Source organism: Neofelis nebulosa, chromosome 9, assembly GCF_028018385.1.
Source record: "Neofelis nebulosa isolate mNeoNeb1 chromosome 9, mNeoNeb1.pri, whole genome shotgun sequence".
NCBI classification, from domain to species: Eukaryota; Metazoa; Chordata; class Mammalia; order Carnivora; family Felidae; genus Neofelis; species Neofelis nebulosa.
The window spans coordinates 74,185,964-74,196,593 of NC_080790.1; the positions used below are offsets into that span (position 1 = coordinate 74,185,964).

General features: G+C 45.4%; 1 protein-coding gene across 1 annotated transcript in view; it reads left to right on the forward strand.

The window, feature by feature from the left end:
• STPG4 (sperm-tail PG-rich repeat containing 4) overlaps positions 1-9,184 on the forward strand; it is a 46,340-nt gene extending 37,156 nt beyond the window's left edge. The window contains 3 exon segments of the mRNA XM_058684190.1: positions 5,780-5,884; positions 9,046-9,145; positions 9,148-9,184. Of these exon segments, the coding sequence (XP_058540173.1) occupies positions 5,780-5,884; positions 9,046-9,145; positions 9,148-9,167 (225 nt within the window). The 3' untranslated portion in view covers positions 9,168-9,184.
• Positions 9,185-10,630: the final 1,446 nt, after the last annotated feature.

The window sequence follows — 10,630 nt, forward strand, 5'->3', positions numbered from 1 at the left end:
ATTATATTATATTATATTATATATATTTTTCTTCCACAGGAGCGTATGCACATTTTATTTTATTTCTGTGATGCAGTGAATTAGAATGAATGGCATCTTCCTCACTGGATGGCTTTCCCTAACCTTTCCTATTATTGCTTCTGTGTAGATCCTTCCTCCAGCCTCTTTGCCTGTAGACTTCACCCCCTCCTTGTTCTTTAGGTCCTAGCTCCTTTGTGCTTCCTTAAGGGTTTTTCAAGCCCCTCAGGCCAGATCAGTTTACCTTCTTACATGCTCTCCCATAGCATCCTGTATGCCCCTTTGTGTCATATGCCACACACTTGTCATATTTTTTTGTACAGCATATATTCCCTGCTAGAATGTAAGCCCCATGAGAGTAGGGCACATGTCCATCTTTTTTTATTTTTAATATAATTGATAGTCAAGTTGGTTTCCATACAACACCCAGTGCTCATCCCTACAAGTGCCGTCCTCCATGCCCATCACCCACTTTCCCCTCTCCCCCTGTCTCACATTCAGGTCTTTCATCCATTTTGAGTTTATTTTTGTATATGGTGTAAGAAAGTGGTCCAGTTTCATCCTTCTGCATGAAAGAATGCTGTCCAGTTCTCCCAGCACCATTTGTTAAAGAGACTGTCTTTTTTCCACTGGATACTCTTTCCTGCTTTGTCAAAGATTAGTTGGCCACACATTTGTGGGTCCAGTTCTGGGGTCTCTATTCTATTCCATTGGTCTATGTGTTTGTTTTTGAGGGCACATGTCCATTTTGGCAATTAAGACTGAGTTCTGCTGCCAACAGAAATATTGAGACCCCCAACAGCAATATTATAAATGAGACAAGCACCTACTTCTGTCTTGTGTAAATTTCCTGCAGTGGACAGCTTAAGGCTGGGGTAGGGCAGTTCTGCAGTATCACATTTCTGTGTGCTCCTTGGCTAAGCATGGCTTTCATTTCCATGGTCCCAGAGAGCCAAGAACTCTCAGTGGGACCTGTTAGCAGGCAGGAAGGCAGGGAAGCTGGACAAGCTTCCCTCTCCATAAGGATACTCTGGAATTTGTACATATCTCCTTACCTCTGTCCTGTTAACTAGAAATTAATGGTCACATGTAGCTTCAGGGGAAGCTGGGAAATTTAGTCTTTATTCTGGGTAGACATGTGACCAGTTAAAAAATGTTCTAATACTAAGGTTAGAATGGATATTGGGAGACAGTCATATACCACTGTATTCCCAACTCTCAGCACACTGTGTGGTGCACTGTGAAAGAAGAAATGAGCTGAACACTTACATATTCATTTGCTAGGGTTGCCATAACAAAGTACTACAAGCTGAGTGACTTAAACAACAGAAATGTATTGTCTCCCAGTCCTAGAGGAAGTCCAAGATCAAGGTGGTGGCAGTATTGGCTCCTTCTGAGTGCTGTGAGGGAAAATCTGTTCTGTGCCTCTCTCCTAGCTTCTGGTGGTGTTCCAGCAATCTTTGGCTTCCCTTGGTTTGTAGGTCTCTGCCTTCATTGTTGTATGTTTTACCGGTGTCCATGTCTCTGTGCCCAAAATTCCCCTTTTAATAAAGGATAGCATTCATATAGGTTTAGGGCCCATTCTGATGACCTCATAATTACATCTGCAAGGACCTATTTCCATAGAGGGTCACATTCTGAGGTACTAGTGGTTCATAGTTCTATGAATTTTGGGGGGGGGGGATACCGTTCAACCCAGTTCAACATGGTACAAATTTATAGGGTTTGTGAATTTTGAGAGGATCACAGTTCAACACATATTAGTTTGGGATAATTTCATTTACCTTCACACAGTCTTTCAGAGATACCTGGAATTTTGCTGCTCTGGCATGTCCCAGAGTGATAATACCTTTTAATTCCAGAGCAGTGTGGCATAGATTAGCCAGTCTCACTCTCCCAGCCCCAGAGAAATATGTTCAGAGGAGGCATGGCAGGGCTCACCAAAAGCCTATAATGGTACTGAGAGTTACTGCCCATTAGGAAGCTCTTCATGGTGTGACAGTCCGAGGAGCACTCCAGAAAAGTCAGTAGGGCCCATCCATTCTGAGCCCTTTACAGTAAGTGGAAAGCAGCCGCCCTTGGTACCATACCTTGGCCCACTGAGATCACACTTAGCTAGCACAGGCTGGATACAACGTGGCCTGGTGTAGAGTCTTGAAGCCAGGCAGTTAGCTCAGTCCTCACTCAGCACCATTTGAGCTCCTCACTACCTTTTGGGATAAAAGGAATCCCTCCCTGGATAAACTCCTTTAAGGTTGAAGATAGTATCCCTATAGCTCCCATTGGTTAACGTTGCCCTTGAGTAGAAACTCAATTACTTTTTCAAAGGGAAGAGAAAGATATCGTCAGGAGGGTTGAAATGTAATCATGCCTCAAAGCAGGAGAATGGGTAACTATGAAAGGTTTCCTATAGTTTATTTTGGCAGCAGGTACTGGGGTTCTAGGAAGGTGACAGTTCTGTTCTCCTTTGACACCAAATGTCAGTGTTCTTTGAAAGGTGTAGCTTCAGGAAACCCAGAATTGTCAATCCATGGACCTGGCAAAAACAAAGTTGAAGAGGTAGTTCATCTGATCTGTGTGAGAGTTGCTTAGTGCTGCTTCATGAACCTGGGTGCTGCCCTTCACCCATGCGTCCTACATATTGTGAATTAAAGCTCTGGGTCATGCTCATCGATCTGCAGTAAATGAGGGAGCAGCATCTCTAACCTCAAGGAAGAGTAGGGCGCCATTCAAGTGTTGTTCTTGTTTTAAATACCGTCCTGTTGAAGTGGATCCATTTTCTCAACCCACATTCTGAGCCATCCTGGACCATGTCCCCTTCCCTCCATTCCTGCTCTGCTGACTCACATTGTCCTCAGAAGTGGGGACTGTGCTGGAATTGCTCCCCACCCATTGCAGGGTCTTGGCCCAACTATTACTTTTCACTTAGAACACCATTCCTGTGGCTTCTGGAATATGAACTTGGGTCTGTATCCACTTCCCTAATGTTCCTTCTTAAAAGATTCCATTTGACACGTGGGGCAAATAGCATGCAGTCATTTCTTTCTCCCCAACTTTTAGGTCCTTTGGCTTAGATGACCATGCCCATATAGGAGGCTGCTGGATGGCACAGGCACACATCAGTGCTTTGTCAATCCTGGCACTTGGATTCCCAAAGAGCACATGATTTGGAGCTTAGAAATGGAAGCCACATCAGGCTGGGGGGAAAGAGGGCATGTGCAGCATTTCTTAGCCATCCTGCAGATGGCTGCTGTAGGCATGGAGTCAATGGTAGCACACTTAGCATCTTTTGCCCCAGCTACCGCTCTGGCTTCAAAGTACTGTATTTATTAGGGCCAAAGCAAGCGGAGGTGGCACAGACTGTTCCTGTTGGAGTCCCTGGCTTTCTATGCTTTGGTTTTTATGGCAGCTCAGATTTTTCCAGTGGCAGTGTGGAGGTCACTACACACTGAGAGCCTCACCCTGGTAGTGATCTCTGTCTCATGTAGGCACCAGTTTCAAAACATTGCTGTTCTCATGTCTCTGCCATGAGTTGTAAAATTTTAGAGGCACATCCGTCCCTTGGTTATCAGACTTGTGCTTGACTGTTAATAACAGACTCCATTCATGGATAAAAAGAAGGGAATGGCAGCTGCCACCCATGGGAGTGAACAAGGGAAAGCCTTGCTCCTAAATCCTTGGAGGGTCTGCACTTGGGCACTTGTTCTGCTGAATAGGATGGGCTAATTGGTGGCCCAGCCTTACCTACAACAAAGATCTTACAGGACACATTTCTCGGTTCTTTTTCTTTTCTTTTTTTTTAAGTTCATTTATTCATTTTGAGAGTGAGAGGGAGCACTTGCTGAAGGAGCAGAGAAAGAGGGAGAGAGAGAGAATCCCAAGCAGTCTCTGTACCATCAGTGCAGAGCCTGATGCGGGGCTCAGACTCAAAAACCATGAGATCATGACCTGAGCCAAAACCAAGAGTTGGACACCTAACCAACTGAGCCACCCAGGCACCCTACGTTTCTCTGTTCTACTCTAAGACTTGAGTTATTGTTAATCTTATCTTTGTTTCCTTTGCCCATTTTTCATGTTCATTTATCTATACATTAGATATAATTTTTTTTCATACCTCAAGAGCACTCAAGTCTATTGTGGGAAAATTAGAAAATGCAGATGAGAAAAATAACATTCTTTTTACGTAACATGCTGCCACCTGGAGAAAAGCAGGAAGTCCTTATTACCAGTTAGGACATTCCATTCCCTGTGTTTTTATGTACATTTTTTTTTTTTTAAGCTTGCATTTGCACTTAGCAATATTTGAGAGAAGCTTTTGTGTCCTTGACGTTCATCACTAGACAGCTGGATGGAAGAATCACAATGTATTTAGTCAGGCACACATCGCTGGTCATTTAGTTTATTTCCAACTTTCCATTTTTAGAAACAACATTATAGTGAATGTCTTTGTAGCCAAATACTTGCATACGTTCTCAATTGTTTTCTTAGGATGAATTCCTAAAAGTGGAATTGCTGGGTCTGAATTATAAATATACATTGTCTCTAACTTCATATTGTAAAAACTTTAGAAGTATATACTACATAGACACAATACTTCATCGAACCCCCAGGCACCCATATGACAATTAGGAGCTCCTGGCCAATGTATACTCACACCCACTTCTAGTCCCTGCATTATTTAGGAACAGATCCAAGACTTCATGCCAGAAAGACTCATTTCTGTAAGATAGTACAGGTATTTGAAAATGGGAGAGAAAAAAGAAAAAGTGAATTGCCAGAAAAAAAAAATAAGAGGTTAACATCTTGTCCACCTTATCCACTGCGATGTGTGGGCTCTTTCCATTTTCCCTGCCATATCTGGGGTCAGGACTCTTCGTTTGTCTTTGGATTCCTGCAACAATATGGTAACTAGTCTCCTTTATCTCCCTCTGGATAGGTATAAATGTTTTCAAGCCATTTTGTGTCTTGCCAAATTGCACTCCAGAAAGGCTAATCAAATTTACACTTGCACCAGAAGCATATAGGAGTGTCCATGCAAGTTTTGGGTCTTTCTTCTTTCTTTTCTTCTTCCCTCTCTCCTATCCCCCTCTGCCTTTCTTCTTTCTTGGTGAATTTTTTAGACCCCCAAACAGGAATCACATCATTGTTTTAATTAGAACTTATTTGGTTATTAATGAGATTAAAGCTCTCCCCACCCCCTGCCATTTCCTCACTTGAACAATTGTATTTCCTCTTTGTGAATTGCCTTTTCCTAATTTTTCTATTAGGATGATTGTCTTTCACAAATTGTGTTCATTTTATGTTAATGTCTATGGCATTGTACTTCTGTCAGTGAACTGCTGTGAATACTTGTTTGGACTGAGATAATACATATTATATTGGTATGAAAGAATAAGGGTGTTTTATAAAGCTAGCAGCTGAAAGCAGGAAGTCCTTATTACCAGTCAGGACAGGTATGGAGGGAGGTGTGCCAGTGTGGGGAGGGGGGGCCCGGGCAGGACACATGGACACTTGCACAGGTCACTTAATCCTTAGTCTCCACAGTCATCCACAAGGCAGGTAAAGCAGGTGAAGCTGGTATCACCCACTTCTCACAATGACTTGTGCCAGGACACACCTTAATGAGATCCTCCAAGCCCCAATCTAGGATTTTTCTACCATATCACAGTGATTCATATGTTTATTTGTGGAAGGCAAGTAAAGCGATAAAATATAACATATTAGTAATTCTAAAACATTCTTTCTTTTTTTTCTTCTATAGCACGAAGGCCCAGGACCAGGTCATTATGACTTGAAAATACCTCAAGCAAATTCTGTGACTTCTTGTTTTCAGTCTAGAGTACCTCGATTCCTGTCCACCCGTTCTGTAAGTACTCTAAAAGATTACGGTTGTAGGTTTTGTGGCTGGGGTGGGGGGTCATTGGGGCCAGGTTATAGCTATATACAATTCTAGTGTACATATATGTATCCAATTTCTTGTTAAGGCAGAGCTCAAAAATCTGGCAAGCCCTCAGCCTGTTTCAGGCTCAGAGTGCGTCCAGATCCAAAGACTGTGGCAGAATTATGGGTCCAGTCGACAGCATCCAGCATAGTAATTAGCCATCAATGATCTGACCTGGATGCTCTGTGGGAAAACATGTTTAATGAACTGAGGCAAGCAGTAGGCAGTGGCTGGCCCCAGCCATCCAGAACTGCTGTTCTTTGTGTGTGTGGCTTCTGGGACTGTGTGTGTGGCGTCAGGGCAGAAACATTATTATTATATTATTATTATTATTATTATTATTGTTTTAATGTTTATTTATTTTTGAGAGACAGAGTGAGCAGGGGAGGGGCAGAGAAAGTGGGAGACACAGAATCCCAAGCAGGCTCCAGGCTCTGAGCTGTCAGCACAGAACCTGACGCAGGGCTCGAACCCACAAACTGCGAGATCATGACCTGGGCCGAAGTCGGACACCCAACCGACTGAGCCACCCAGGCGGCCCCCAGAAATGTTATTATTGAACCAAAGGGGGCCATTAAGGCATGAGCAATCATTCTGCCCCCAAGAACTCAGGAGAGACAGGGAAGAGGCTCAAGTCCACTGACACAAAGAAAGTACATTTGGGGAGTATCCAAGCCTCAGAGGCCTAGAGAAGACCACGAAAAATTGCAAAAGCGTAACATGAATGATATATTATTTTTTTTTTAAAGTACTGATAATTTTAATTCCCATGGTCTTATTCCCAATCTGCATCCCAGTTTGAAAGTTCAAGAACTTCCTTGTATGTAGCCTTATTTGAGATGGTTGTGGAGACAGAAATTCAAATTCTGCTTGAGGAATCAAGGAAGGGTTGGTGTCCCAGGCCAGTGTCTTCAGGATCTTGCTCCAGAGCTACCAGTCTGGTGGGGGGTAGTGTGGTCTTTATCTGGAGGAATACTGGGGAGTCCCTGCTGGTGATATTAAAAACAGGCTAACAGCAGGAGGTGGTGGATACCTTCTGTAGATCCTCACACTCTAGTGGCATCACCATGATCCAGACCCAGATTTTTGTCTGAGCTCGTAGGGCTGAGCATCATCAGGAAATTGGAGTTATGCTAACCATATCAGTTATCAGTTAAGCTGATAGAGAACCCAGAAAATGTAGTATTTTTTTAATGTTTATTTTTATTTTTGAGAGAGAGGGGAGAGGAGGGGGAGAGAGAAAGGGAGACTCAGAATCTGTAGCAGGCTCCAGGCTCTGAGCTGTCAGCACAGAGCCCAATGTGGGACTTGAACTCAAGAACTGTAAGATCATGACCTGAGGGGAAGTCAGACACTTAACCAACTGAGCCACCCAGGCATCCCTTTTTTTAATGTTTATTATTGAAAGAAAGAGAGCGCTCCCGAGAGCTGGGGAGGGGCAGAGAGGGAGGGAGACAGAGGGTCCAAAGCAGGCTCTGCGCTGTCAGCACAGAGCCTGATGTGGAGCTCGAATTCACGAACCATGAGATTGTGACCTGAGCCCAAGTTGGACGCTTAACCGAATGAGCCACCCAGGTGCCCCCGGAAGATGTAGTATTAATTTACAAGTGTCCAGCAAGGGGGCTGATGTCTGGGGCCACTTGTCTATGGGGTTTCTCCCTACATAGGAAACTCTTCATAGAAGCCAAGGATAATCAGAAGTTTGCTTGGTGACAGTGAAATCAGGACTGGGGGATGGAGCCGGATGTTCTCAAGGTCTGAGAACCACAACCAGTAGCCTCCTGAGGGATGGCCTTGTGAGACCGAGGCCCACAAACCCCCTGTTCTGTGGGCTGGCTCTCCAGGACTCCACATGCATGTTACTTCCTCATTAATAGCACTAATAAAGGCTTCAGCTTCCTTTGACATCTGGCCAGGACTTGATTAGATTTTCAGGCTGCTCCTCCGCTTTTGGCAGGGGAAACATCCTGTCATTACAGTGGCTTCTGCATGCAGCTGACTTCATCCACTCTGGGCTGACCACTCTGTCCCACTTTCAGAGTAATCCTATTTCCACCCTCCCTGTCTCCTAAAGAGGTAACATACTGCAAAGAAGGATGGAAATGACAAGAACATGGTAAGAGAGAATAATAACAGTGGTGGCAGCTAATGTGTAGAGCTCTTGCTGCCTGCCTAGTGTGGTGCTATCTTGTCCTGGGGGGCCTCCAGCAAGCCTCATTACCTCATCTGATGGGCGAGGCTCTGGAAGCACCTGGTCCAGGGTCACACCGAACCATTGGTGGTGGGACTAGGACTCGAATTCAAGCCTTTAAATCCTTCCCTTAGTCACACACAGAGACACTGGTGCTTCTCCAACAGACCCAAGATAAAATTCCTTTGGGCTCCAAGAATAGGTACATGCACCGCATGGGAAATGCTGACCTAAGAAATCGAAGTCTTTATTTTAGTCTATGAACATGACATTCATTTGCATTTGATCACCATGGAGGAGAAGCTTCATTTAAATAATTGGCAAAACAATCTTTTCAAGAATTTTATCCAAATGAAAATATGATTTTAAAAATTAGAACTCATAGATCCCTTGACAAAACTTTGGACACTCGGGTCCACCGACCCTGGTGTCCATAGACCTTTGTACAGAAACATGAGTTTGGGCTTTTGAGGTCAATCACCCAGGTTCAGAATCCATTTTCTCCAGCCCCTTACCACTAGACTGAGGTCACTAGAAGGGAGGACAGTGGCTTTCCCAGGGACAGGAGCAGTCTGGGTGGAGTGCCCTCTGATACAAAATGTGCCTTGAGGTGCAGGTGGGATGTGAGCCTGCCGGCCCCGCAGGTCTAGGCCAGTGCTTGCTTGTCCACCCTTCTCTCTGCACCTCTGCAGCCCTAGGGGCGGCCGCTGATAGGAGCAGATGCCAAGGAGACACTCCACTTCAAGGGTGCCCCAGGCCTGCATGCAGTCCCGTGTGGCCCTTGTTTTCCCCAGTGGGGATTTGCCAGCCACATCTGAGCTCACAGCCAGGCTCTGGTGGCTCCAGAGTTTTGGGGTCACTCTCTCATCATCCTTGTCTCTTGTTCTGTTTCCAGAAAACCCCAGGTCCGGGAGCGTACACATCTTCAGCACAATCCCCCAAGCAGGCACCGACCATAGCCAAAATGGGTCGAGAACATAGCCTTTTCTTCAACAACACAATTGGCTTTTAAAATAAAGCCTCTGTGACCCTAAGCTACTTTGAGTTTAGCAAATTCTTATGTTCAGAAAACTCTGTTTTGTCTGTTCTTTAGGAGGGTTTGACTACAGAACATAATCGATTGCCCCGGTGACCATCCTGCCCACTTATCTGGAATAGTTCCAGCGCAGTTTCCAGTTCACTCTCGAAAGTGTCCTGGTTTGAATAACAAACTGTGTGCTCACTCTGCTTATTGTCAAAGGGTATATTCCTAGAGACTGCCCCTGGGCTGCTCCTGCGGCAGCTCGGACAGGTCCTGATATGCCCAGGCTGTGCTCTGCATGGCTGTGGGCTCTCCAGCTGTGTCTGAGCTGGATTAGAGCTGTAATACTTCACAGGCTCATGGAGGCTTCCTCGAGTGTTGGCATTCAACCAAGACCAAGCTGAGCGTGACAGGATCCCAGCAGGTGGTTCTTTCAACTCCCTGAAAAGAGCAATATTGATTCAACTCAATGAGTATTTGCGATTTCAGTCAACAAAAACATTTGAGTATCTGCTCTGCACCAGGTGTGTGCTGGGGTTGAGGAGTGGGGGCCTAGTGGAAAGACAAACAAGGCATGTATGTGACTGAGTTTGGGGAAGGTTATAGAGGAGACAAGGCCACAAAGGGAGTTTGGGGTAGCCCCTGGCTCGAGGAAGGCTTTGCAAACTGTGCCAAGTGGCTCTTTCTGGTCACCTTGTGTGTGAAGCTCAGGGACTGCCCTCGCACGATGGCAGTTCCTCGGGGAAGACAGGCCCTGGTCTCAGGAAGCTGTGAAGTCACTGCACCTGGTGTACAGTGAAGGCCACAAGCAGGCAGAGCAGGGATAAGGCAGCATGGCCCCAAGCGGCGAAGGGTGGCCACATGCAGTAGGACAGCTTGGCTGCCACGCAGGGGACCTGGAGGCTGAGATAGACAGAAAGGAGAGGGAAGAAGGTTGGGGGCAAAGACCTTGTTTGGATGAAAGGTAGGAATATATATTTGCTGGAGGGGAACAGCGGGAGCCTGGTCCAACTAGAGTGGAGGGTGCTGTGAGGGTGGGAGGGGGTTGGGGGAGGCTCAGTCAGAAGGCGAGGGCCACATGCAGTCACGCATGCCCAGAAGACCCGCTCAGGGAGCCCCAGCTAGACACACCCCATGCATGACAGCTCGTTATCTCTCAAAGGTGGGAGAGATTCCAGAATCATTAACAAATGGAAGGGATCTCTTTTTTAATTAAAAACATGAACTTATAAAAACGAATATCAATGCTTATATTTTGTTGTATTTTAAAAGGTGAAACCTGCCCTCCCCCACCTCTCTTCTTTAGTCTTATAAGCCCTTATAAAAGGGGTGTTGGAGGCAAGAAAGGGAAGGTCATCATCTCACTGAATTTATTCAAGTTTCTCATTTGTATAAGAAACTCCCTGTAATGCGTTCTTTTAGAACAGAAAACGGCCACTTGGAAAATCAGACGTGTCTC